Source organism: Botrytis deweyae (assembly GCF_014898535.1).
Source record: "Botrytis deweyae strain B1 chromosome Unknown BDEW_012, whole genome shotgun sequence".
Lineage (NCBI taxonomy): Eukaryota > Fungi > Ascomycota > Leotiomycetes > Helotiales > Sclerotiniaceae > Botrytis > Botrytis deweyae.
This window is the reverse complement of record NW_024066219.1, coordinates 118,647-146,554: the sequence shown is the minus strand read 5'-3', so window position 1 is coordinate 146,554 and position 27,908 is coordinate 118,647. Positions and strand designations below refer to the sequence as shown.

General features: G+C 43.8%; 8 protein-coding genes across 8 annotated transcripts; 3 read left to right on the top strand and 5 right to left on the bottom strand.

The window, feature by feature from the left end:
• Positions 1–24: 24 nt before the first annotated feature.
• EAE98_005866 (uncharacterized protein) lies at positions 25–5,484 on the bottom strand (the record flags this gene model as incomplete). Its single annotated transcript, XM_038953488.1, has 3 exons — positions 25–978; positions 1,030–1,731; positions 1,783–5,484. 3 exons carry the CDS (start codon positions 5,482–5,484, stop codon positions 25–27), a joined length of 5,358 nt encoding a protein of 1,785 aa, XP_038809883.1.
• Positions 5,485–8,777: 3,293 nt separating this feature from the next.
• EAE98_005865 (uncharacterized protein) lies at positions 8,778–9,674 on the top strand (the record flags this gene model as incomplete). Its single annotated transcript, XM_038953487.1, has 5 exons — positions 8,778–8,790; positions 9,048–9,218; positions 9,295–9,446; positions 9,497–9,593; positions 9,652–9,674. The coding sequence occupies 5 exons, from the start codon at positions 8,778–8,780 to the stop codon at positions 9,672–9,674; spliced, it is 456 nt and encodes a 151-aa protein (XP_038809882.1).
• Positions 9,675–11,053: 1,379 nt separating this feature from the next.
• On the top strand, positions 11,054–13,923 carry EAE98_005864 (uncharacterized protein; the record flags this gene model as incomplete). The annotated part of the gene is made up of 2 exons (XM_038953486.1): positions 11,054–11,822; positions 11,873–13,923. The coding sequence occupies 2 exons, from the start codon at positions 11,054–11,056 to the stop codon at positions 13,921–13,923; spliced, it is 2,820 nt and encodes a 939-aa protein (XP_038809881.1).
• A 1,144-nt stretch (positions 13,924–15,067) lies between these two features.
• EAE98_005863 (uncharacterized protein) lies at positions 15,068–15,481 on the bottom strand (the record flags this gene model as incomplete). Its single annotated transcript, XM_038953485.1, has 1 exon — positions 15,068–15,481. The coding sequence occupies one exon, from the start codon at positions 15,479–15,481 to the stop codon at positions 15,068–15,070; it is 414 nt and encodes a 137-aa protein (XP_038809880.1).
• A 2,112-nt stretch (positions 15,482–17,593) lies between these two features.
• On the bottom strand, positions 17,594–18,547 carry EAE98_005862 (uncharacterized protein; the record flags this gene model as incomplete). Its single annotated transcript, XM_038953484.1, has 1 exon — positions 17,594–18,547. The coding sequence occupies one exon, from the start codon at positions 18,545–18,547 to the stop codon at positions 17,594–17,596; it is 954 nt and encodes a 317-aa protein (XP_038809879.1).
• A 720-nt stretch (positions 18,548–19,267) lies between these two features.
• Positions 19,268–20,606, bottom strand: EAE98_005861 (uncharacterized protein; the record flags this gene model as incomplete). The annotated part of the gene is made up of 5 exons (XM_038953483.1): positions 19,268–19,885; positions 19,974–20,257; positions 20,324–20,335; positions 20,398–20,416; positions 20,568–20,606. 5 exons carry the CDS (start codon positions 20,604–20,606, stop codon positions 19,268–19,270), a joined length of 972 nt encoding a protein of 323 aa, XP_038809878.1.
• Positions 20,607–21,082: 476 nt separating this feature from the next.
• On the top strand, positions 21,083–24,312 carry EAE98_005860 (uncharacterized protein). Its single transcript, XM_038953482.1, has 4 exons — positions 21,083–21,393; positions 21,441–22,122; positions 22,288–22,881; positions 22,945–24,312. The coding sequence occupies exons 3-4, from the start codon at positions 22,621–22,623 to the stop codon at positions 23,716–23,718; spliced, it is 1,035 nt and encodes a 344-aa protein (XP_038809877.1). The 5' UTR covers positions 21,083–21,393; positions 21,441–22,122; positions 22,288–22,620; the 3' UTR covers positions 23,719–24,312.
• Positions 24,313–24,734: 422 nt separating this feature from the next.
• EAE98_005859 (uncharacterized protein) lies at positions 24,735–27,805 on the bottom strand (the record flags this gene model as incomplete). The annotated part of the gene is made up of 2 exons (XM_038953481.1): positions 24,735–27,233; positions 27,281–27,805. The coding sequence occupies 2 exons, from the start codon at positions 27,803–27,805 to the stop codon at positions 24,735–24,737; spliced, it is 3,024 nt and encodes a 1,007-aa protein (XP_038809876.1).
• Between the last annotated feature and the right edge of the window lie 103 nt (positions 27,806–27,908).

The window sequence follows — 27,908 nt, the reverse complement described above, 5'->3', positions numbered from 1 at the left end:
CACACTAGCTCACAACCTCGTCACCTATTCCATATGCCCCTCATTAAGCACCATCTCCAACACAATCTGGTTCCCCACAATTTCCGGATGTGCCATTGCCAACTTCAACGTCCTATTCATAGCCCCTCCCGCGCCACCCATCGGATTCATAGTAGCCATAGAATTTGCGCCTGCTCCCTGAGGGTTTGTACCCGCATCAAGACATCTTACATCACTACCCGCAATAACCTGTCTCAATCTACCATTCTCTGCATTCCTCACTTCGACAAAATCGCTATCGAAGAGTACCAAGTAGGCGCCATACATAGCTGCCGTTTTAGCTCTTCCTACGAATTCCATGATGACGGATCGAGATACTTCGCCATGTTTATCGACATAGACACCACATTCCGCATAACATAGAAGGAACTCAGCATCAGAAAGCCTGAACATACCTAGAGGTCTTTGACCTTGGAGTCGAGCGGCTATGGATGCTATATTTTGATTTTTGGTATCTGGGATACTCATTGGTACTTTTTTGTCAAGGGTCAAGAGTTCAAATCCTTTTTGAGTCGAGATGGCAATGTAAGATTGGAAGAGATTGATGGTGAAGCATTCGGTTGGAATATAGAATTCGTCGAATTCACGGAAAAATTCAGTATTACCACCGAAACGTTTACCAAAAAGACGAGACTTTTTCTCCGAGGATTTTTGAACAACTGGCTCTAGAACTTTGAAGACGGAGTGAAGACTCTCCTTTTTCTTGTAAAAGACTAGGGTTCTTTCTTTCATACGAGCTGTAGCGAAGAATGATACGTCGCGAGCACCGGAGAGCTTTTGAGGTGCTCGTCGAGATGAGTCTGTATTGGTCCCAGGAAAGTTTGAAGCAGGAATGATTACGTCGAGATGATATGCAACCAAAGATTTGTCGGCAATGATGATGCACAGGGAGAAATCTTCGAGAATGGCGATTTGTGTAACTTTGGGCATTTGAATAGTCTATCAAAATTAGCTAAAGGTTTGTTGAAATTGGTGATATGCTGTACTTACTCTTGACCATCCTCGAGGATTCGATGCCTCAGAGATATACACCCCGTAATCCGTTCCAATTGCAATCAAAAGTTTCCCATATGACATAAACGATACTGCGCAGTTTACTTGAGCTCTGCATACCGGAGACGGCCGAGGTTTTGATCCATAACTGTGTTCCATGTCCCTGACAGCTCTATCTAGTGGCGTACCAGAAATAGAAATAAGAGCCCTTTGCTGATAGATCGTTGAGTTGTCATAAGCAAAAGCACTATCAGCAACAACTTTAAGGCGGAAAGGCTCAGCATTTTGCGCAAAAAGAGCCGCTGCATAACGAGTTTTCGCTTCGATTATTTTATCACACCACTTGTCTCGATTTGCGGCCGATGGAGCATATAGAGTATAAACTTCGGCTTTGCCCAGATGCTTGATACGGAATGGATACATGACCTTTGCATCGTTATCATTCATATTATTCGAATTAAGTCTTGTCACGGAAGCTGTAGTTGAGACTGAATTATTAGAGTTTGTGTGCTCTAATGTTTGCATTCGCTCAAGTCCGCTAGTAGCGTTCGTGGCAGTACGCATTAACCTTGCTTCGGCAGCGTTTGCTGGAGTAGTCTTGGCGACAGTTGTCGTGACAGCACCAATACCCTTCACAGCGGATTTCTGTACTGGATCATCGTCACTGCTCTCGAGAACTAAAAGCTGCATTGGAATCGGCTAAAATACATGTCAGTAGTGCTATATAGCTGGAGGTTAGTCAACACTCACAAGTTTTGATACATCATAAACTTCCTTCTTCCGCAGACCATTGGCATCTCGTTGAATAACACTCTTGGCCAAGACAAAGTAATGATCAAAGAGGATAGCATGAGTTTCCAACCAGGTGAATCGATTATTACCTGCACGCTGCAGATCTCCTCTATGAAGGAGCTCACGGCCTAGATGATCCAGATTGAGCTCGACACGCTCCATGCCAGGGCGAAGATAGAGCTTCGACTGGAGCTCAATCATATCAACTTTTCTACTCTGTTCCTCAACCTTAGCATCACACTCTAGGGTGACTGCCTTGATTTCTTCAATGGCTATCGCTAGAGTTGCTTTCTCGTCGCTATCTTTGGTCATATTTTTGAGAACAGTACCAAGGAGGAGACCATAGCGCTGCAATCTTGTGATCGGGGCTTTCAAATATGTATTCCAGTCTAGACGACCAGAAAGCTTGTTGTCTCGAGCTTGGTCTAGAAATTGGCGGAAAAGAATATTTCTGTCTGCTTCTCTTCGAACAAGATAAGTGGCGTATGGGAACCCAGCAGCATATTCGATATACGCGGACTTGGCCTTCCTTATCCATTCTCTGAAAATGTCGCTGAAGCCCGTCACCCAAGGTCCTTGCTCTTTTTGTCTGTACTTTAATTGTGCAAGTAGATGATTTTCATTAACATCTTTAATGGCTTCGACTTTCCCGAAAACAGAAGCAACAAATTTTGTGATCTTCGTTTTTGCGATGATGGGAGGTTGCCACGAAGCAAGATTATCTCGATACAATATACGTAACACGTTAATCTGATCCATGTAGATATCCTCCGACATGACTATCTCATGGAGGTTATTCTGTAACTCAATCTCTTTCTTGGTTACACCCCCAAGGATTTCCTTTGTTAGTTTAAAGAAAGTGATCCAGTCCTCGGACTTTCTAGATGGTTCCAGAGTTTGGGACTGTAAGTTGATCTTCTTTAGTGTGCGAGTACAATGATGTGAATAACATCGTCCTTCGATTTCATGTTCATGAACCTTTGGTGCATAGCATCCTGACCCGGTCAGTTGCCATAATACACCGGATACTTCACCTTGGCCAAATTTGACCCACTCTTCATCTTTCACCAAAATGCCAGCGTCGAACATAGACTTTACGACTTTTTCACTAAGGGTTTCTGCATCCGCTGTGTTCATGGTTGGTACCATGTGGGTGAACAGGGCTATAAGGCCATCTTCGATAGTCTTTACTCGGAGATCTGATTCGCCTTCTCCTGTCTCCCCGCCAGCCATCTCTCGTATCCAACCTGCAATTCCACTCAAAGCCCATGGCTCTGTACACCTGCGCAATTCGGCAGTTGATAACCTTCCAGGTGAAAACTTCTTACGGCGGCCGGCTGGCAAGGCGGGTAGATCAAGCGTCCCTAGAGACGCTGGAGTAGATGCATCATAACCATCTAGCCCTGCAGCCGAGCGAAGCATAGATTGTCTATTGCCCTTTGCTCTGGCTTGACGCTCCTCGGCATCTGTTTTCGAGCGAACGGGAGGTATTGTTTGTGCAGTATTGCTGTGACTATGAAGAGATGATGATCTGGGAACATATTGAAGGGCCGGCTGAAGTGTGTTTTGTGGGTATGCTTCCGGTCCACTAGGAGGATACGGCCTCACGCTGTCGACACTGGAAGAGTAGGAGTGTGAATAACCATGCGAATTGCGGTAAGAGCCAGCTGGTTGTAGTTGCGGTGTCCTATTTTCGGACATCGGAGGGACTGCCGGAAGAGGCCGTTGGTAAGATCCCGGAGTCATCCCCGGATGGTAGAACATATCTGGAATTTCATCTCTCGGGGGGCTATCACTTCCAGACCTACCACTTTGCCGAGAATCTAAAATTCGAGATTGAATTGAATTCTCATCACCTTCATCAAAGCTCAACCGGTGAGCATGAGAAGTTGGCCTTTCTAGACCGCCTGTACCGTAGTTATCAACCCTGGCTTCTTCAAAAGCAGGGAAAGGATGAAGTTCACCCTCGCCGGGCATGGAGTAGTCAGCCATCCCTCCCAAACCACCTCTTTGAGCGCGACTGTCAGAACGACTAAGTTGGTGCGGTGTCGGTAGTGGTCGACTTTGATCTTCCATCTCACTGCTATGTTCTGTACTCATACCAGCAAAATCATCTCCATAAGACATATGTGCGTCGTAGCCACCGCCAGCGAGGCCTAAATCCATACCTTTGTAATCACTATCACTACTTTCCCCTTGAGGTAGCTGAGTTTGATGTGATGGTTGCCCCTCGTAATATGATGGTTGTCCTTCGTATGGTCCACCAAAACTCAAGCCCCCCGAACCTAGTCCATGGGATTCTTGTTCTTCGGCAATGCGCATAGCTTCGAGGCCAGCAGCTGCTTCCAAATCGCTTTCATCATCTTCGTAATTATCGTAAGAAGTTCCCTCGGTATGTAATGTAGAAGCTGTAGAAGGAAAACGGTCAACACCAGCACCAGAATGAACAGTAGTTGCTCTTGAGTCATATCGATGTAATTCACCATCCAGAAGGTCTCCATTCCGGTGGGAAGTTCCAAGGGCATCTCCAATATCCGCAAAGATTTGTTCTTGGGTAAGTTCTTCATCTGTCTTACCTTGTATTCCTAGACCCCAATCATCTTCATCTCCGGCACCTTGTTCCATTGGCGCACTAGGTAAGGGTCTTTGCGTTGGGTGTCTCTGTAGTGTGGTTCCAGGAGAGGCAGGCATAGGTATCACGGGGGCATTTGAAGAATTTGTCGAAGAACGTTTGGGCGGAGGAATAGGAGGGATTTCTTGAGATATGGAGTCAGTTGAATTCTCTCGAAGAACACCGCCGGGGAAATTCGGGTATGTGGGCATTTGTGTAGTTCTCCTGTAATCATAGTCGTCTTCAGCAAAATTGTCCCCGTTAGTTGGATATGGAGTTGTAGAAGGCGGTGGATTATATGAAGCCTGTCTTGGGGGTAAAGTAGCCGAGTGAGGAGCATAGCTTGGACTTCTCAAAGGTGGCGAATCCATGTAACTTTCATATATAGCACTTGCGCGAGCTGGAGGCGAAGAAGAAGAAGAATTGTATGACCAATAGGATGCCGATGTAGAGGTGGGAGTTTGCGCATAGGAATTGTTGTAATTATTGTACGCAGAGGCAGTAGACGAAGCGCGTGTGGGATATTGCGATGGCTGATAAGCTGCAGGATTATACGCCTGATGATTGGAAGATGTAGAATTCGAATATTGGTGTTGACTGGAAATACTCGGGCTATATGAGGGTTGAGGACGATATTGTGAAGGCTGCGAGTGCGACTGAGACCTGGCAAAGTTCTGGGGGTTGTATGCAGGCTGTTGGGGAAGTGAGGGGGATTGAGATCCATTCAGAGGTTGGTATTGATGTTGATATCCCGACAAAGCGGGACTACCAGGTGTTCCAAATGACGATCTGCCAGGCGATTGCGGGCTCATTGAGTTATTTGATATGTATAATTCTTCTGATGGCATTGAAGCCCTCGCCGATGATGGCGGGGCAGGTTGGTATCCGCTATTACCCGGGTCAAAAAATGCAGCATCATCTCCATTGTCAAAACTAGACTGCCTATGCAAGCCTTGACTCGAGTTATTCGAGGGTTGACCTGTTGGTGCACCGTATTGTGCTGGAGGTACATGTCCGTAGCGTCGCCCACCATTTGCGTGGAAGGACATGGTTGCGATAACACGAATCTGCGCAAGAGCTCAAGTTCCTAATGAATTCGTATGTACAGTAAGAAATCTGGGAATCTGCGAATCGACCAGCCAGCTTATTATGATTGTATCTTAGTTTCTGAGCATCTGGCTTGCTCCGCGCGATTAGACAGTCGAGATGATTCCCATTTGCTGGTCGTTGGGAGATTGTGCTTAGGGGGAAGATAGCTAATCGGGCGATTTTAATGGAGCGTCAGAGAGCGTCGAATTTTCTCAGAGAATCAAGAAAGGTCGTCGTCTCAATGCTGAGCTTATGCGCGGTGTCGTGTAATAAAAATGCTTGCTTGCCCAGGTTTTGCGACAATGTGGGAGATTTCGATACGGGTATTCGGAGTCTCCGTATCAGAGCAATCCAATCTTGACCGGGGACTAACAATTGATCCTTTAGACCTTTGGATTTTTCTGCGGGGGAAGGGAATGTTGTGATAATAAGCAAAGTTTTCCAAGAAGATTAAGATATTTGTAGGAGTTATTTAAATAAAAGCGAATGACTGAGTAATAAGGAATAAATGAGTCCAGTAGAAGATGGTATAGCCTTGTATCTTTTGTCTTATTCAAAGGGAGGGAGGTAGTTCTATGTGTTTGTTGTGTGTGAAGTCGTATATGCTTTTGATTCTGGGTTTGATTTTAATTTTGATTCTGATTCTGATTCTGATTTTGGTCTTTATCTTTGTATACTTCCTAGGTAGAGTAGGTCGGTAATAGTTATTATTCCATTGTACTGTCTGTATAAGACGTTCTGGAGCAGCTGAGTGTCGTCGCAAGCTCTTGAATGTTGATTGGTTTGATGGACCACCACTTTGCAAAAGGTTATTTATGCCCAGATGTAATTATAATGACAAGATCTAAATCATTGTAAGATTAAATTCTATATCTAGACCTTTCTCAATTATTGATCAATGGGGGTAAAAGTACCTGGTAGTTTGCACGCGTCAAGCAATTCAATCAATCAACCCATCAATAAGCTTCCACGTTATTAGCTTGGTATTCATTTGCTCGTTCATTCTTTCATTCATATGTACATACGAGGTATCTTCATACTTTCATACTTTCATGCTTTCATATATCTCAACCCTTTTACCATTCAAAGAGGAATGTCATTGTCAACCAATGTCTTTGCTATTCATTCATTCATTCATTCATCATCATTCCATTGCTGTTATCACTCCAAAAGACTTCGCCCCGCTCACACATTACCATCTAGGGATGTATTACATCAATGATGGATGGCACAGGAAAAAGAATGGAAAAGAATGGGATAAGCCTCATGGTAGGGCTGTGTGTATGTGTGTGTGTGTGTGTGTGTGTGGCTAACATCATTCAAAAATGCAAGACGGCGGCACAGAATGCAGATACATGATGTATCAAAGGTAAGCAAGCTAGAATCTAGGATCTGATGTTGGATTTTCTGTCATAGCATACCACCTACTTCTGTCAATCATGTCAATCACGTCAATCATGTCAATCGTCTCAAGTAAGGTTATTCTTAAAGCTGTGATCGGGTCCCCAATCCGAAGCCCTTAGGTTAGATGAAGTACAGGATCGAGAGGATCAATGATATTGAATATCGATCGTCAATCTTGTACCAGAAGAGGTTTTAGAAGGGTAAAGGGTCTCCAGTAGTTCTCCATCCCGAACTCCTTAAAGCAACATTCCACGTGGATCCCATGTGATGAAAGAGAAGTTGGTAACATCAAACTTGAGTATGAGTTCAGATTTCAGATGTCAAATTTCAGACTGCAGACTTCAGAGCACAGAGAAGACATTGAATCTCATGTTTTATCAGTGTTAACAAAGACCGCTTGCTTCATTCTATCCTCACATTTGTTGGCATTCCAATTTCTTCTACATCTCGCCATTCATCAGTTTAATATCACAGCCATGTCTATAAATTATCCCTACACGTGTCACCACTGATTCACAATTAGCCAGCGCATGGTCAGATTGCAAGATATCTGTGTGCTCTGGTAGCCAAGTTCGCCAAGCAATTCTTTTGATAAGAATCTTTTCCAAACGGCTCTTTCTTCGTACTTAGCCCATGTGGAGGTTTGGGCGGAATGATGTTCAGAAAACCTTTCAGTCGTTTTACTTTCCCGAGACCCCTATTTGATATCCTCCTATAGACTGACAGCGTTGACTTTTGTATGATTGCGGGACCTTCATTGACAAAGGCAGTATGAGGAACACTACTGTGTTATGTGTCTTGGCAAAAATAATCCAATCGATCACGAAAATTGCGAACCTTACAGCAAAAGCACTGGCGCTTGAAATTCAGGGGTAAGGAGGCACTGCGTTCTGTACATCAAGTCAATATGTACTCACCACTTTGACCTGCCGTGGCAATAAAGAAGACCAACTATCGTGGCTACCATATTATCATACTGATGACTGCCAGTGGCATGGAGTCGTATGAATGGGAAAACATTTGAAACGGTGGCTGAATGCGGGCAAGGATATCCTCAGGCTTCTCCGTACAGACGAAGAGCATGAAAATCACAGTGAAACCGGCATCAGCACATATCTTTGCTGTACATAGTATGGTTTGGCGGTATACGCTTATGAGGCTACGGGAATTCTTCACTCATATGTGCTGCGGTATCGAAGCTGTTGACGATTACAATACCGGTGCCTGGTAGAAACCCAGCAAGGAAGACCATTGCCGGAAGAGTTCTGTCCTCTGATTCTCGATATAAGCAAATACGGGCATTTTTGATTCTATGGGCATCTCGGAGAGAATTAGTGACGGGGCGACGACGGAGAAGACTTCAAAGAGCGGGACGCTTTGAGAAGGAGTACCAGAGCATTAGATTGAGATATTTATTCAAGGCTCGTTGTGCCAGCCATAGAGTTTTGAATATCGGCATACCATTTGTCGATAAATGTCAAACATACAGCTTCGATATTAAACTCAATTCTGAGCATTTACATGATATTAACTACTCCGCTGGTACTGTGAAGTTATTAGCTCTCCATCGACGTCAGTGTCTGACAACGACGAACGATTATGTAATCTCACAGCCAACGACCGGTCACCGGTGTTCGGAAATAAAGATGATTGAATTGATAATCGTGCAGATGAATTGCCATTTACCAAACCCCACTTTCGGTATGGAATGCTCAAAGCTTCCAACGAGTTCCCACCCCTCTTTCTTTCCTATTTCTACTGTTTCTTGCCATCGACCACAACTTCCAAATCCTCATTGAAAACCTCAAAAACTCCCAGATCAACAGATTCCATAACATAATCCATCAAAATGGTTAAAGCAGGTAAGTTTTATATCTCCAATATCGACTTCTGCCGCCCCTACCCCACATATCTAATGCTGTAACCAATGGCGGGGTCAGCTAGAGAGCTTTTGAGCACATTTCCTCTGTCAATGGGATACCCGGATGGGTAAACTATCTCCAATCAAGCATCTCATCTACATTATCCTCATATCTTGCATTCCCTTTTTATCTTTCATTGTTTCACGGTTCCAAGTATGGTATGAAATATATACTAACCCTGGTTCTTTCTCTTTCAGTTGCTACCGTCCGAGGTGACTCCAAGATCTCCGGTACCGTTACCTTTGAGCAATCCGAAGAGAACTCTCCAACTACCATCACATGGAACATCACCGGAAACGATGCCAATGCTGAGCGTGGCATGCACGTTCATCAATTCGGTGACAACACCAACGGCTGCACATCTGCCGGTCCTCATTTCTACGCTTTTCAAGCTCTGGATGGAATACACATACAACGGAACATAAGGCTGACTCGATATTTTAGTCAACCCCCACGGTCAGACCCACGGTGCTCCCACCGACGAGGTTCGCCATGTAGGTGATCTTGGAAACTTCAAGACTGATGCCCAAGGAAATGCTACTGGTTCCGTTCAAGACAGTCACATTAAGTTGATTGGTCCATTGAGCGTCATTGGCGTATGTACTCTCTCGCATCATTGATATGTGATTACTAACAGCCCTCTCAGCGTACCGTTGTTGTCCACTCCGGAACCGATGATCTCGGTAAGGGAGAGAACGAAGAGTCCAAGAAGACTGGTAACGCCGGAACCAGACCAGCTTGTGGTATGTCATTCATTCACTAAAGATGCAGGTATTGAACACATTACTAATATTCCCATAGGTGTCATTGGTATTGCTGCATAAATGGTGTAGCACACAAAATGGTATGAAACGAAATGATATGATCTGATGAACATGGAAAAGGGGTATGAATAGTTTAGCTTAGTTTGCCTGCTGTGTCTAGTTTCAACAGAAAAGCAGTCGTTTTACTCCACTGATTTTGGTCAACTTATGATTTATGAATTATTGAAGCGAATAGAAAAAAGCTATGTTCATCTCAGCTCCGAAGTCAATGATTGTGTTGTAAGCTTGATTCGAGTGTTGAGTACTGATACCTCTCAGCTGGCTGAAGGGTAACTACTAACCATACACATTTCGAACATGATCTCCGGACAACATGGATTACAGCTCCATGGAAATACATCTTCGCTTCATGCACCAATGATCTCTTCCACATCCTTACCCCACATCAAGGGTTCAATGGGACCTTACAGTAATGGAATTATATAAAATGTAGCCTCATCTAAATGGATGATGAAGCTCCAAGAGAACACTTGACCTCTTTCCATCTTTATCATTTTACCATCTAATTGACTATTTAAAGAGAATTGGAATACCTGATATATTCGATTCTCTTGCTCGTTGAATCTCAATTTGTATTCTGCATCTTTTTACTATCTGTTGCATCTTACTTGATTCCATATGTAAGTTGTACAATATTCCCTTTTCCTCCTTCCCCTCATCCTCACCCTCACCCTCACCCTCACCGCATATGTATACAAGAACTGCCTGCCGCAATCCGCATTCTACGCCACTTAAATGGAGGTGTTGAGAAGGCTACCGACCGCCAGCTAGGTATGGATGAACGAATTGAGAATCAGAAACTGGAAGTAGCTGGAAATTCATGGGATGAGAGAAGTGAATTCACGAGAAGGGGGAAATTGATGACTAGTCACTACTCTCCCAAAAGTAGCTTCAATTTGTCGATTTTCACCATGATCAATTCATTCGACCCTCAACCACAAACCGGAGAAGGAGCTTCACCTTTGAAAAAATATCATAACCCAGATCTGGAAAGTCTAATTTTCAATTTCGATTTCGCACATCCTGCTTCGAGATTCACTTTCATGCAAACCACATTTTCATACGGCATCCAGCAGATTGTATCTCCAACACATATAAACGAAAACATTCTACGGTATTGCTTTGACGAGATTCAATATCATACCGCGACGCCTAGACTACTTAAACCTACCCAGTATCTGCAACTCAAATCGCAGAGACAAACAACTCTACCCAGTATCTGCAACTCAAATCGCAGAGACAAACAACTCTCTTTTACTCGAATTCAATAAATTTACAACACGAATTACAACTCCCACTACACGCATACCTATACCTATACCTATACCTATACTTATACCTATACCTCCACCATTGTTGAATCTTTCATTATAATCAAAATGGGTGTCAAAACATTCAAGATTGGCTCTGCGGCAGGCATTTCTAATGACCGCAAATCTTCTAGCAGCTCATCGGTATCAAAAGCTTCTCAGGAATCTGCTAACCTCCCTGAACCTTTTCCTAGTCCCCGCATTCCACCACTCGGAAAGAAACGACTTGCCAACGTACCTCCATCCGATTACAGCAAAATGGTTCTCAATCAAGCAAAAGTTAAATCCGTCTTGAGCGGCGACAGTCTTGTACTTACCTCAGTTGAGAACCCGGATCTCGAGCGCATTTTGTCCTTAGCTTATTGCACTTCACCACATCTGCGAAAGGAAGGCGACGAACCATTTGCATTTCAGTCTCGCGATGCCCTACGAAAATTAGTAGTGGGCAAGGTTGTACAATTCCAAGTCTTGTACCAAATTCCAAATACTAAGCGCGAATATGGACTTGTTTTTCTCAATGATGGAACCAAACTACCCGAAGAAATGATAAAGGAAGGTTGGCTTAAATTGAGAGAAGATGCTGGCCGAAAGGAAGATTCGGAATCGGCCCTTCAACAACTCGACGCCTTACGTTTATACGAAGCTACCGCACGCAGTGAAGACAAGGGTCTATGGCAAGAAAATGGCGGACGTATCGAGGTCCAGCATGACATGGGCAACCCAGAGTCTTTCTTAGATACATGGAAGGGAAAAACAGTGGATGGTTTGGTCGAACGTATATTGAGTGGTGATCGAATGCTTGTGCGTTTGATTGTTACTCCTACACAGCACATTCAAGGTCGGTTAAGCAAATTCATGTGTGTGAAACAATCAACTGACAATAATTAGTTATGACTTTGGTCGCTGGTATTCGCGCACCAGCTACTGAGCGAGTCAACCCATCGAATGGACAAACAGCTCCTGCGGAACCATTTGGAAACGAAGCACGACGTTTCGTCGAGGAAAGATTATTGCAAAGAAATGTTAAAATCCATATTCTTGGACTTAGCCCACAAAATCAACTCATTGCTTCAGTTATCCATCCCAAGGGAACTATTGCCAAATTCATCCTCGAAGCTGGACTTGCACGATGCACCGATTTCCATTCAACACTCCTTGGCTCAGACATGGCAACATTACGTGAGGCTGAAAAGCGTGCACAACATGCTAAACTCGGTCTGTTCAAGGACCATGTTGTAAAGAACAACGGTGCAGGTGGAAGTCTTGAAGCAACTGTTACCAAAATTTTCAGCGCCGATCAAATTTTTGTCCAGAACAAGGCAGGTGTTGAGAAGCGCATAAACATTAGTAGTATTCGTGGACCTAGACCTACTGAGTCATCTGAAGCACCTTTCAGAGACGAAGCTAAGGAATTCCTTCGAAAACGCCTGATCGGAAAACATGTCCGAATTAGCATCGATGGATCAAGACCAGGCACTGAAGATTATGATGCAAAGGAAGTTGCCACCGTTACTTTGAATGATAAGAATATTGGATTGCAATTGGTTCAAGAAGGTTGGGCTTCCGTAATCCGTCATCGAAGAGATGACACCGATCGCGCTCCTAACTACGATGATTTATTGGCTGCACAAGAGAAAGCCAAGGAAGAAAAGAAAGGAATGTGGTCTGGAAAGGCCGCAAAGGCAAAGCAATATGCCGATGCATCTGAGACTGTCCAAAAGGCTAAGCTACATGTTGGATCATTGCAACGACAAAAGAGAATCCCGGCCATTGTTGACTTTGTCAAAGGAGGCGGCCGATTTGTTGTACTCGTGCCTCGTGAAGGCATTAAACTCAACTTTGTTCTCGCTGGTATTCGAGCTCCCAAATCTGCTAGAAACCCAAGCGATAAGAGCGAACCATTTGGCAAGGAAGCACACGATTTAGCTACACGAAGATTATCACAACGTGATGTTGAAATCGATGTATATAATACCGATAAGGTTGGTGGCTTCATTGGTGAACTTTACATCAACAAGGAGAGCTTTGGTAAAATCTTGGTTGAGGAAGGTTATGCAACTGTTCATCAACACTCTGCCGAACAATCCGGAAATTCGAAGGAATTATTAGCAGCCGAAAAGCGCGCAAAGGATGCTCGAAAAGGTCTTTGGGCAGATTGGGATCCATCTTTAGATGTGGAAGAAGAGGAATACCAGCCTGCCAATGATGATGAAGTCACTCAGATCAAGAGAGAAAAGGATTACAGAGATGTTATTGTCACCCAGATTAATGAGGATGGAAAGTTGAAACTCCAGATCATTGGTACTGGTACTTCGGCTCTTGAGACTATGATGACTCAATTCAAGTCTTTCCACTTGAACCCATCCAACTCAACTGGTCTCCCCGGTCCACCAAAGGCTGGCGATTACGTTGCGGCCAAATTTTCCGAGGATGGTCAATGGTATCGTGGTCGCATACGCTCCAATGATCGTACTGCTAAGGAAGCAGAAATTGTTTATATCGATTATGGCAACAGCGAGAAGATTCCTTGGTCTCGTCTCCGACCACTTTCACAACCACAATTTTCAACGCAAAAACTTCGCCCACAAGCCGTTGATGCTATCTTAACTCTTCTTCAATTTCCTACAGACAAGGATTATATGAATGAGGCAATTAGATATATTACTCACAACACCGCCGACAGGGAACTCGTCGCAAATGTCGATTATACAGCTCCAGATGGAACTTTGTATGTCACATTGTTTGATGCTAAGAGTCAAAACTTGAACGATAGCATCAATAATGATATCGTAGCTATGGGTCTTAGCATGGTTCCAACCAAGTTGAAGGGTTGGGAGAAGGGATTTGCGGATGTTATTAAGAGTTTGACTCAAAGTCAAACTGAGGCTAGACAAAATCGCCAGGGTATGTGGGAGTATGGTGATGCTTATGAAGATTAAATTGGTGGATGGAAGATGAAGGCTGGCCAATAATCAACTACTAAACATCATGAATTTCTCTTACTGTTCCTTGGCTCATTTTATTGCTGCTTTTGATAATTCTTGAGAATGTATTGCGAGCTTGTTTCTTGCATGGTATGGCATGGCATGGCATTTCATAGCATAGCATAGCATGATGGTACATCCGTTCTCTTTTTTATGGCATTGCATTATGACTTACGCTGGATGGATGAATGGATGGATGGATGGATCATTTGCATGGGATTTATAAAAGTCTTTTTGGTGGATGGATGGGGATGGATTGGTTGGCTGCATGGGGAGAGGAAAGGAGTGAGTGGTTGATTGGTTGATTGACTGGCATGGGAGAAGTTGATACCCTTCTACCTACCTACGTATTTCTGGGTCTTGATCTTGATCTTGGTCTTCCAAGTTGGTCTTGGTCTTGGTCTTGGTCTTGGTCTTGGTCTTGGTCTTGGTCTTGCTATCTAACTATATCGGTTGGACTGGATTGGACTGGATTGGACTAGACGAGACGAGACGAGACTGGACTAGATTAAACAAATTCTTTTACTCGCGAATCTGGGAGATTGATTTGTGTCTTTTGTCTTGTGTCTTGTGTATGTAATGGGATGTGATGTGATCTGATAGAAATATAGGGTAAGAGCGTGCGCTACTGTATACGTTTTTTCTCTCTCCCTCTTTCAGAACCCTTTTTTTTTTTGGCTCACCAAGGAGAGATAACATTCCGCTTCTCTCTCTCGGCGTCAAAAAGTCCTGATAATGATACATCGTTCGAGTGGGATTATCAATAAGGGATTTGGTATTTTTCTTCAGGGGGGAATATTGTGTAACCTTATTGTATAGACCTTGATGGGTTGACGAATGATAGAGTTTACATTTCTGTATGATATTATCAGATTTGTTGTACAGCGTAAATACTGAATCGGTTGTCGAAATATATCCTTAGAACGGATATCGTGAGCATACCTACTTATGTATCGATTTTTCACCTTCAAAGTCGCTTAGGTTAATAATTTTGTTTCTCTCCCCCCTCTTTCTTTCTTCTTCATATCCATATCCATATCCATATCCATATCTCCACCACGCCCCATCTCAAAATAGATCCGAGCGATGGATCCCAAAGCTACATCTCTATCTTCATCTTATCCTCAAATTCAAATATCACTCGCTGCAAAAGCGACTTCCAGAAAACATTGCCGGGCTTACTGTACAGTGATTGGATCTTCTCCCAATCATCGGGGTAGAAGCCCGCGCATTCCTTATCTACGAGTGCGCTGGTGCGGAAGGAGGGTGGGTTGATGAGGATATTGTTGGGGTTGGGATTGCTGTGGGTGAAGAAGATGGGCGTGGGGTAGCGTGGGCAAGGAGATACTTTTGGGCACTTGGGTGGGGGCGTTGAGGCTGGTGGTGGGGTTGGAGGAAGAGGGGGGAGAAGGCACGAAGGCGTTAGAGCGGAGATCCTAATGGAAAGAATCGAGGGAAGGAAAGGGACCACAGGGATCTCAGAGTCGGAAGTCGTGACAGGGGGTGTTGCCATTGGCGCCACAAATTATGGCTTCGGCTTGGACACCATAAAAACTATGTATTTTCCGCATCTCGGTAAGAACGATGCGGAGGTCGTGAGTGAAATTTGAGAGGTCCGAATCGGTCATGAGATCACAGACAGATCGACAGGATTGGCCGGTATTATGGCTCATGATGAGATATTAATGGCCGTCTTTGGAATCTGTTACGAAATCCAGAGGTTGGGGGAGGACGAAGGGATTATTTGCGATGAGTTGGAGGGCGGAGATCTCGTTGGATGACACTCGGGGACCTCGTTTGACGATAATCCCGCCGGGAATATGCTGGACTATCCCTTACGGTGCGTATAAATTTGAAGAAAGATGACTGATTGTTCGATAGCAGTAGATTCTAAAACGCCCAGAGACAAGATAAAGAAATAGCTTAAACATGTGAGTGAAAGCTGAAGAGGTCCATTGGCATATGCGATTATAGACGATATTTCGATTCGAGCGGGCGTGAGCCCTTTGTTCGGCCAAGTCCATCCAGGAACGTGATTTAGAAAGTTGTGAATGTATACCTAGTAACAATGGATGGGGTAAAGGAAGACTGGTAGATGGGGTCGCGAATGCGATGTAATGACTAGTTATCTTGTCTCGACACGCGGTCTCACGTTGTCGGGGTAGAATTCCATACTTGGGTGTGAGTATCATCAGTATGGGGATATCGCGGGAAAAACATAAAAGGCTGTAGTTAGTATATTCACATCAATGGAATTAGGAACTTTTGGATCCACTTGAAGATCCTTTGCTTTCCAGCAAAGTTTCAGGTATGGGAAAGATGCATAATGCGCCTTGTGGAAAGCCTCCTTCGTGCTGCTAGTCGCCAAGAACATATTCTGAAGCTCGGGATATTCTTCATCTTTGGTTTGGTTATTGTATATTCTCTTGAGTAGTTCTTGGAGACTTTCTAAAATCTCTGGCCTCAGAAATGCAAGAAGCATGGCGTTCTAAAATCAGAATAAAATGAGAACGATAAGAGCAATCCTACGATGGGTACTCTTCAAACCTTGTTCGAATCAAGAACCCCGTCGAACAGTACTGGCGAGACAATACTCCAGCCTCCAACTTCTCGCCCAGATACCGTGAAGGCTGTTGTGTGATACGACATTCATAGTCTTCTCTCGTAAACAATTCAGATGCGATACGATCAGAAGATAGTGTAGGTTGGAGAACTGAGAATAGTTAACATGTGATTTTGAAATGCTATCACAGTTCTATGAAAAGGACTCACCTTTGGTAACAACTTATTTCCAGAGAGATACTATGCTCTCTAGCTTAACCATCTCTTCACTCCCGCACTGTTCATGTATATACTGGCATGCGCGCTCGGGTTCAGAAGCATCTTTAATGAAGCAATAAAGAATCTCTCGATTGTGACGAGGCACGCCAGAGGTGGCAATAAAAGTCAGCAAATCTTCCATGATGAACCAGAAAAGTTGAAGAGAATATGGGTGTGGTGGCCAAGCTTTCTGCAATTCAATGGGTCTTCTGACGCTGTTTGATGCATAGATCCGCTGGTAGCAGAAGTGAAAGAGCCGGTGCTGCTTAGTGATCCCGCGCTTAACGCGGACGCTAGGCGTGCTGTGATTTGGAAGTCAAAGAAGGTGTACTAGATATCGTTTGCACTGCTTTTACCTCGTTGTTAAATGTAGGTATTTAGTCCATGCTACTTGGAATCCAGGATTATTGGTGTGAGTAGGAGGAAATCGGATATGGTGTATAATAGGCTATACCTGCACGATTCAACATTTATATGTATATTAAGATCTGACTCCACGCCTGTTCTCCAGGCACTAGATTTATGCCTTCCATAAGCCAATCAAGAATAGCAGATATATCCATGATTAGCGAGGGCTGCATACTGCCCACATCACAATATTCACGTGCTTCCCAACATTGTCCATAAGTTTGCTCTGACCTTGTGTTTGATTATTGATTCAATGAACAACGAAGTTGCTCCTCCTTGTCGTTTCTCGGGTCACGAGAGCTGGAATATTCCACTGGATATTACATCTTTCTATGAAAGAAAGTTTCAGTACATACGCCACCCCTTTGTGCAACCCCTCCCAAGTCCCTCCCTCTCCTCACTCCACAACCCTACTCTTCCACACTCTCCCCCTCCTCGCCGCCGCATTCAAAGCTGGATCACTCAACAACCCAAACTCCTCGGCTTCTCTCTCTACATCTCCAATCCCCTTCCCATCCTTAAAACTCAACACTCCCACCGATTCCAATTCCTCAACACATTTCAACAAAAACTCTCGACAGATTTTCTCCCCTTTTGCGATCTTCTTTCTCCCCGTCTTCCATTCGGTGGATATCGTTTCTTCGATTATCTCTCGCATATCTTGGATGTCGGTTCCGATTTCAATGGCGGCGAGGAGAGAGGATGAGGTGAGGAATGTGTGGTTGTTGTCTTCTGCGTCGTGGTTCTTGCTGCGGTGGGGATCTTCCAGATCATATGAACCGTCATCTTTTCCTTGATTCTCCTCATTGTCTGTCTTGTTTCTCTTGTGTTTCCTATCCTCTTCTTTTTCCTTTATACCCCTATCACTGTCCGACTGCCCATTTTCATCACTTTCCTCATCGCTGATATGTCCTGTATCTCCCGACTCTCGCTTTCGCTTCTCTTCATACTTCTTCCCAATTTCTTTCTCATCCTCTTGTCCTTCTTTGTTTTCCCCTTCAGGACCAACTATTTGCTGGTCACCATTTTCCCTGGAATCCTCGCCTGGTGATTCAGAACCCTCGTTACTATCTTCGTTCCCACCACCATCTCTATTCCCCTTATCCTCCTCCTTCTCCCCCTCCTCATCTCCCCCCAGCATTTCCAAAATCCACCTATCCGGCACCGGGTCAAAAACATGATACACCCATCCCCTCTCCGGTTTCTCCTCCGTCAAGTACAAACTCCAATGAAACGTCCCCGGATTATTTCTCGCCGCCAAATGAATGTACAATTTATTTCTCTCCCATTCTATTTCTATCTCCCTTTCTTCGCGTTTCTTGAAATCCCCCAGGGCGTTGATACTTCCCATAGCTGGGTTAAATAGTGTTGTTGGTCTCGTAGGATGGGTATCGATACCCCTATTTCAGAACTGAAATTTTATCCAATCACCCTCAACACTCGTCGGAACTGTAAGATATTACAAATTACAAACTAATCTTCATCACCCAAATCTCATCATCGAACTGCATGTCAAATACGAAGATGTCTCGTCTGGATGTACTCAAATGATTATATTGATAATTCGATTTGACCATGATCAATCTCAATTACTATCAAACTTTATATGCGTCCCACTTCCATGCAACTCCATCCCAAAGCGGTTTGCTACATACATGAACACGTGGACGCTGGATGGGTTTTCATAGTTTGAGTAATCGATCGTCTAATGCCAAGAAAGGAATATTGGCATACATCTTCAATGTCCCCATACAATTTTGCTATGAACACCACTCACAACTCACAACAGACAATGTACCCAAGTACACATTTCAAAAATCAACAACAGGTAAGCATGCTCCCATACCTTCCAGAACGACTCAATTTCAATCCGACATTAGCTCCCAACACAATATCGCATCATGGCAAGCATTGAAAATAATTAATTAATCATCAAATCGTTTCATTTGTTTAAGTTCATGTCTGGCCACGCGTAAATACAAATCGTACCTCATCCGGTCTTTCAATTTTGACCTCCGTGACAATCAATAACTATAAAATTATCCACCGAACCCCGAGACTCAAAAGCAATTTATTGCAACTTAGCCTTCAAGATATCCTTCAAGGTAACGGCATCTGCAGCAAACTTGCTGATACCCTCTCTCAACTTCTCAACAGCCATAGCATCCTCGTTGAATGCAAATCTGAACTCGGCCTCATCATCAATGTAGGTCAATTTCTCGATATCCAAACTGCTAGCGTTCTCAGCGACCAACTTCTTAGGGACGGCCTCTTCGGAGTTCATCAACTCCTCCAACAAGTTTGGTGAGATGGTGAGGTAATCACATCCAGCAAGCTCAGTGATTTCACCAATGTTACGGAAAGAAGCTCCCATAACAATGGTCTTGTATCCGTACTTCTTGTAGTAGTCGAAGATAGCCTTAACGGACTCAACACCTGGGTCTTCTTGGGCGGAGTAGGTCTTTCCGGTGGAGGCCTTGTACCAATCGAGGATACGGCCGACGAAGGGAGAGATGAGGAAAGCACCAGCTTCGGCACAAGCAACAGCTTGGGATTTGGAGAAGAGAAGAGTAAGGTTGCAGTTGATTCCGTGGTCGCGTTGGAGGACACGGGCGGCTTGGATACCTTCCCAGGTGGAAGCAATCTTAATTAAGATGCGGGACTTATCGATACCTTGCTCCTTGTAAAGCTAGATAAGACACATATGTTAGTATCAAACTCATTATAATTGAGGTACATTCGTCTCAAGGAATGACATGAATAGGCATGTAACATACGTCGATAATTCTGAGGGCCTTGTTGATGGTGGCCTTGGTGTCGAAAGAGAAACGAGCATCAACCTCGGTTGAAACCTTTCCTGGAACGACCTTCAAGATTTCCTTACCGAACTCGACGAGGAGACGATCAAGAGTGGCATCAGTCTTCTTTTCGAGGTCACCGTCGACCCCCTTTCCGTATGCGACTGCGGTATCGATGAGCTTGGCGTATTCGGCCTTTTTGGAGGCAGCGAGGATCAACGATGGGTTGGTGGTGGCATCTTGTGGTTGGTATTTGGCAATGGCTGATGGTATCTGTTAGTAGTTGATTGTAGGATTGGCGAGGAAGAGATGTTCAGATGATAACGTACAAGCAAAGTCACCTGGAGAGAAATAGGAGTCAGTAAAAGCTTCAAGCAGTTGCAATGATGGATCAGAAACTTACCAGAGTCAGAGACAACAGTCTATGATGACAAAGTAATGGTTAGCAAACTATATTCTAAAAATATATCCTCAAATTCCATCTCCTTTACAAGAGTCTCCCTAGAGTTCCGGGCTGGACCCGAGTGTCCCGTCGACCAGCCATCAATAAATAAAGACAGATTGTTCACTTACGGTGCCAGAAGCTTTGAGTTGATCTAATGAAGAAGGCATGATTATAATATTTGATTGTTTTGGGGGTATCTTGGTTGAAATTTGGTAAAAGGAAGTAATATGAAAATGGTATGATGGATTTCCGAGTGAGAAAGAGGTTGAAAGGTTTTTTATGTTGTTGAGACAGAAGTTCGGTTTCTAACTTCACCCCTCCGGCGTCATATGGTGGGGTCAAATAAGTGGAGAATTCACTTCTTTGGGTAAATACGTAGGGGGTGACTAATCCTGAAGCATGCACCTTGTGTGATGGATGATTCGCGAGGAAGAAATGAAGTGAATTTGGAGTGAAGTTGGAGTTGAAGTTGGAGTGAAGGTTGAGAAATAAATAAAAAGGGGGAATGCTGTCGAATTGTGTTATTTTATATCAAAGAAGAACTCGACGATTATTTATAAAGTCATTGGGAATTAACAATTAGCAGGTCCTACCTACAGAGTTATCACATTCAAGAAGAGTTAATTGATTGAATTATACTCGGGCCATCAAGAACAGCTCCTATAACTGTTGGTTGCTTCTCTCGTCTTCTCTCCTGTACTCCCTTCCTTAACTCCTTTGTCAACATCCCACTTATTGTGTTGATGGTCTACTTTGAATCCCATACCCGATGTCGCCACAATTCTATACCCAGTAATCCGGAGACCTAATTTTCCATCAGAGCCAACCAAGTTCTTCCGAATCTTGGAGTGATGAAGCGGCGAGAGCGGGTCTAGAATACAGTCGAAAGTGTAAGCAAGATTACGATTGTTCCCATCCGTGTTCGGTGAAGACGATAATGTTGTCGCGTTTAATGTATGTGTCTTCGAACTAGAAAAAGTCCTAAAGTTTATTTTTTACAGCCCGTCTGATATCATTATTTGCATGTATGCGGTATTAGACGGATCGGCTTGAGGGAAATACGCATGGTGATACCCAGAAAATAGTCTCTTGAAACAACGTCGTGGTCTTATCCATCCATAACGCCAAGATGAATGCCATAGCGAGAGTCTAAATCCGACCGAAAATGTACTGTACACCGACATTGGTATCATTTGATCAAGATATCTTGAATAAATACCATAATGTTTGTATTTGGGAAGAACGATGGCTGTGAATTCTTCCATCAAAATAGAATAATGTTTTCATGTTTTCAACATTACTTTGATGCAGATATTCGATAGCAACACTGCCCATACTCAAGCCAGAACGCATTCTACTCGCATTGGAAGTTTCCAATACAAGTAGACCAACGAGGATCATAATCAATGGTGCAACGAGACAAATGAGCATGTCCAATATGATTAAACAGACACAAGAAGCCAGGGAAAAACATAGTGTCTTAAGTCCAAGACACTTCGAGAACCAGCGGCGAAATCAACAATGTTAAGGAAGAGAACATACGAATGACAAATCCATCCATGGCACCAGAAAAACCAGAATACACACTGCATCGACGATGGAATCGCGATTGGTGAAAGAAACATAGCGACATAAGAGCAATCCTTTCGCGAATTTGACCATGATTTGGTAGATCATTACTTGGTGAGATTCCAACAAATTTTTGAATTCAAGAAGTAATCATTGAAACATATGAATACTACAAGACCATGACATCACTTAATGGCATGAATCTAGAGAACTATCTCAACTATTTCTTGCTTTAGAGAGAGAAATCAGCGGCTGATGACAAGCAATTGAGAACCGCAGTATCAATTTTTAGAAGACATGAAGCTTAGAATATAATACATGTCGATTGAGGTCCTTAAAGGTTACTCCCCCGAAAGTTGATGATCTTCAGCCTTGTCAGATAATTTGAATTTCATCATATCAACAAGGGTGGTTGACTTGCCGTGCATTAGCGTCACTTATCCTTACTTCTCATTCGTCAGCCTTATGTAACATCAGAGATCCAAAATTTTAACCTCTCAGCCTTATCTTAAACTTCAGCATGTCAATATTCAATACATTTAAACACAAGCACTCTCCTGAACTCAGCAATTGCCATGCTCCTCCGGTAAAATCCCATACCCCGCCATCAAAATGGCACAATTCATACCCCGTACCGCGTTCCCCCAACAACTCTCTCTCCCTCGATCGTACTACCTAGGCCATCATGCATCCGGTCTCTCGCGAATGAAAACTATGCTCTCATCCATCGACCTCATTATAGAATGTCGAGACTACAGAGTCCCTCTCACATCTCGAAATCCGTTATTTGAACAATCACTCGCGGGAAGAGAAAGAGTCATCGTGTATACGAAACGGGATTTGGGGTATCAGGGTTTGGCTGTGGATAAAAAGGTACGAATTTTCCTGCATGTACCCAGACAGAAGATTTATGAAACTAATTACTGGGAATAATAGAGAGAAGCAATTATAAAAGATTGGCATAAGCCCTCCTCCACTCTCTTCTCAAATCACAAATCCAAATCCGATATCCAAACTATTCTCTCGCTCTGCAAAGAACATGGTCTTGCGCATCAATCCCTAACCGGTTCTCGAATTCTTGTAGTGGGTATGCCTAATGTTGGGAAATCTTCTTTATTAAATGCTCTACGTATGGCTGGCGTAAATAGAGGCAAAGCAGCATTCACAGGTGCCCAACCCGGTATTACGAGAAAAATCGCATCAGGTGTCAAAATAGTCGATCCGGACCCGGAAGCAGGAACAGAGGGTGTCTATTTAGTAGATACTCCCGGTGTGTTTGTACCTTTCGTCCCGGATACGGATAGTATGCTGAAGCTGGCGTTGGTGGGAAGTGTCAAGGATACTATTATTGCGCCAACGACATTAGCGGATTATTTACTCTTTCATATAAATTTAAAAGTGGGAGGGGGCGTGTATAAAGAATACTGCGAGGAAACGAATGATATCGTACAGTTTCTAGAGGCGGTTTGTAGGAAAACGGGGCGCTTAGGGAAGGGCGGGGTACCGGATGTAGAGGCTGCAGCACTTTGGGTGATTCAGAGGTGGAGACAGGGTAATCTGGGGAAATTCGTGCTAGATGAGGTGGAGGCTGATGGTCTGGAAAAGAAAGTTATGGAGGAGGTGAGGATGAGTGTCAGTCAAGCAAGGAAACAGGCGAAGGATACTCAAAGGATGAGAGCGAAGACCAGGAGGGCGGAGTCAATGGGTTGAGGTTGCGTGTAGACGAACTTCCTTGGGCATACTGATTCTTTCCCACGCGGCTCCGAGCCCCGCGTTGTACATGTCATCCGATATCATCGTGTGATTGTGCAGCTCTGTGTTGTCATCGATTAATATCAACTATATCACAAGCGAGTAAGTCAAGGACTTAGGGGAAACGAAAACATGAAATTAGGCGAATATATCGAACCAGATGGATTACTGGCCACATTGATCTACCACCTACTGCTCTACCAATTTAGAAGCTCTGACGACCCGAAAGCCACTCACACTCATACCCTCGTAACTCTTTCCCCAAGTTCCATCAAACCGGACGGTCACTGCAAACCAACTTCAGTTCCCCTGTCACATGCGCTACTGCCAACAAAACCCCTGGAACAAGGAGAATTAACACTATCCTCGATATACAGTATATCGATCTCATCATCGAGACGCTATTAATGTCTCGGGGCTCGCTTAGGGAATGTATACACCTGAGAGGAGAGATGAGTATGAGGAAGAGGAAGAGCTTTAGTATGGCTATATAGTAGACGGAGGATAGGGAAGAAATGTATGAGAACTTATATGTACTATATACTCTATACTAGTTCGCATTTGTAGTTCTAATAGCTATGAATAAAAATAAAACTGTTTCAGAAATGGAAAGTGATGTTGTGATATGAGTGGTTGATTTTCTCGTTGATTACTTTGGGTCCAGCAGAAATTGGATAGGAAGAGAGAACGGGAAACCATTTGGGGCGTAACTCAAGTATCTCTTCTCGACCGCTCCAAATTTTATACTGAGGCCGGAGATCCAAGATTAGATTTTCAATTTTTATGTTCTGAATGATTGGTTCGTAAGCTGGCTCGTAGAGAGATGTGAAGGTATCATGATCAATCATTGGTATTTGAGCATATTTTATATATTCATTCGCCCCTTCGCTCAAATTTACAGATCACAGGTCGTATACATATTGTACATTCAACAAATCAGAGCGGGGTATTTCCAACCATCAACCATCCAACCCCTAAACCACAAAATTAACCGTCTTTCCCCTCCCTACAACGACCACCCTCTTACTCCTGCGCGCCACATCGACTTGTCCCTCCTCTTCTCCAAACCTCCTCATTCCCTCTTCACTCTGCAAAACCTTATCCACAACCCATCTCTGCAACTCCACTTTATCCATTCCCTCTTCCGGAATCGGTATATCGATTGCGAATCTCAATTTCCCATTAACTTGTACTGCGCATTTTTGAGTTTCGGGAAGTAACCAGTTTATTGATCCATCTGGCTCTGGGAACTTCGTTTCGAAGATTGAAAGTGTTTCAACACCACCGTGAGAAATCGACCAACATTCTTCCGCGAAAGCTGGAGTAATAGGTGCCATCAATTGAAGCAAGATTCTCGTAGCTGCAATTTCGATTAAACCACTATGCTCTTCTACCCAGTTTTCGTTTTGAAGACCAGCGATAACGTTTGTATGTGATGTTTCGCGGCTGACTTTGTTTGCTTCTGTGGTTTCGATGATAAGATTGGTAAGACTCATCAGATCCGAGACAATGGTATTAAGAGAATGCGTTTCACTATAAGCTTCTGTTATATTTGTGATACTTTGTTGTACTGCTCGCCAAAGTTTGATGTCCGCGTGAATTGAGTCCAAAACGGCAGCCTCTGCATTCGAATCTTGCTTCTCCAAATTATTCCTTTTGTTTTTCTCTAAAACATCTACCGCAGAAAGGAGATAATCTTTGGGAGATAACGTGTGGTCTTTGATTTTCTGAGATTCCCCTGTACTTGTGCATATATAATCATGGAGACGTTTCAGCCAACGAGTGATACCAGATATTTTCTGCTCATCCCATTCAAGGACCTCGGTGACTGGTGCTTGAAAAAGCATGTGGGCTCTGGTTGCATCGGCACCATATTTCGTCATGCACTGTGCTGGGTCGACGCCATTATATTTAGATTTTGACATCTTCTCATAACTAATTTTGGCGAGTTCTCCTGATGCAATAAGGATGGGCTTCGATGGTGTGGTGAGATCCACTTCCTCGGGTTTCAAAAATCTACCATTGGAAGGATCCAAATAAGTCTTTCCATGCACCATACCCTGGCTGAGAAGCTTCTTGAAGGGTTCCCCAAGAACATTCTTGGCCGACCCTTCAGGCCAGAGAGGAGTTGTGGAAAGGAACTTCGATATGAAACGAGCATATAATAAATGCAAAATGGCGTGTTCAACTCCTCCGATATATACATCAACGGGGAGGATTGCATTAGCTGCTTCCGGAGAGAATGGTGTGGTTGAATTCTTGGGATCAGCGAATCTCATAAAATACCAGCTAGAATCGACAAAGGTATCCATGGTATCAGTATCTCTTTTAGCGTCGCTGCCACACTTGGGACATGGGACATTGACCCAGTCGTGGGCACCATCAAGGGGATTTCCAGCTTTACCTTTCAACCAATGGCCTTCAACTGAAGGCAGCTTGACTGGAAGCTGATCTTTAGGAACAGGTACTGGACCACAACTAGCACAATGAATTATGGGAATAGGGGTACCCCAATATCTCTGTCGACTGACAAGCCAATCTCTGAGACGCCATGTCTCAGCAGCTGAACCGAGACCTTCATTTTGAAGTAGCCTCATTATGCCTTGCTTTGCTTTAGCCGTTGTTTGTCCAACGAACGATTGTGGATTTTCTGATGTAAGATGACCAGGATGAACAAAAGGTTGGTCTGCAGGGACAGCTTTCGAAGCACTATCAACAGGACCAATTACATGTCTCGGTGGAGTGTCATGGTTATTGTGCTTCCAAAATGCATGATCTCGAGCATCATGCGCTGGCACTCCCATAACTGCTCCATCACCATAATCACCTAATACATATGGTGCAACATAAACGGGCAAAGGTGCTTTAGAGGCCTCTGGTGTAGATTTTCGGGATGCGAGCGGATGCACGGCACTAACAGTGGGAAGAAGATAGCCAACCTTTGAGTCAGGTGGTAAATCTGACAAACTGTCCAAAAACTGTTGCAATTTTGTATCTTTTTTTGCAAGACCTTGAACAATAGGATGTGTTGCTGCAAGGGCAATGTACTGAACTCCATAGATAGTATCCGGTCGGGTGGTGAAGACTTCGACAGACTGCTGAGAACTATTTTCACCTGCTGATATGGAAAATTGAATTCGAGCACCTTTTGATTTCCCCAGCCAATTCTTTTGCATGGCAAGAACTCTTTCCGGCCACATACCTCCCTTAGCCAAGTGGTCGATGTCTTGAAGCAATTGCTCTCGAAATTCAGATATTTTCAGAAACCATTGTTTTAGTAGTCTCTTCTCTACCTTGGCTCCCGATCGCCATGAATTACCATTTGCATCGACCTGTTCATTTGCAAGAACGGTTTTGTCCACAGGATCATAATTCACTAAAGATTCTGCTTGATATGCCAAACCACGCTCATGAAGAAGAAGAAATATTTCCTGAGTATGTTTGTAAAAATTGGGATCGCAAGTTGTAATTTCCTAGTTCATATTAGCTACCAAATCGGTGATTACGTTTGTAGACATGCCCTATCCCAATCCCAACGTCCATTCCAAGTGATTAGCTGACTCTTCATCTTTTGTATATTTTGTTTTGTCCAGACTGCGGGGTCTATCCCACGTTCAATCGCTGCATTTTCAGCAGGCAAGCCAAACGCATCCCAACCAATCGGGTGGACAACATTGTAGCCTCTCATTGTATGGAATCGTGCCAGGACATCGGAAATCGTGTATGCTCGAAAGTGACCCAGATGAAGATCACCCGATGGATATGGAAACATAGGCAATATGTACATTTTCTGGCTATCATCTCGTTCATTATCCTTTGCCGATTTCGGCTTTTCCGTCGTCGTCCACTTCGCACGCCATTTCTGATCCAAGGATGGCAGATCTAAGCTTGGAAAAGGGTTATTAGTAGAAGTAGAAGCGTATCGAGTAAACACGATCGGCTTGATGTTTTTCAAAGCGGTAGCGGGGTAATTGCGACGACAATAAGATGAAGGTCGAATTAAACTCGTTCGAGATAATGCGCATCTGCGAATGGAGGACTGCATGATTTTCAAGGCATCATGTCATGCCAGGGACCAACTACTCAAGATATAGTCTGCCACTCTTGGTTTTGCATTCGCAGATGTCTATCTCGCGGGTTGACTTCTT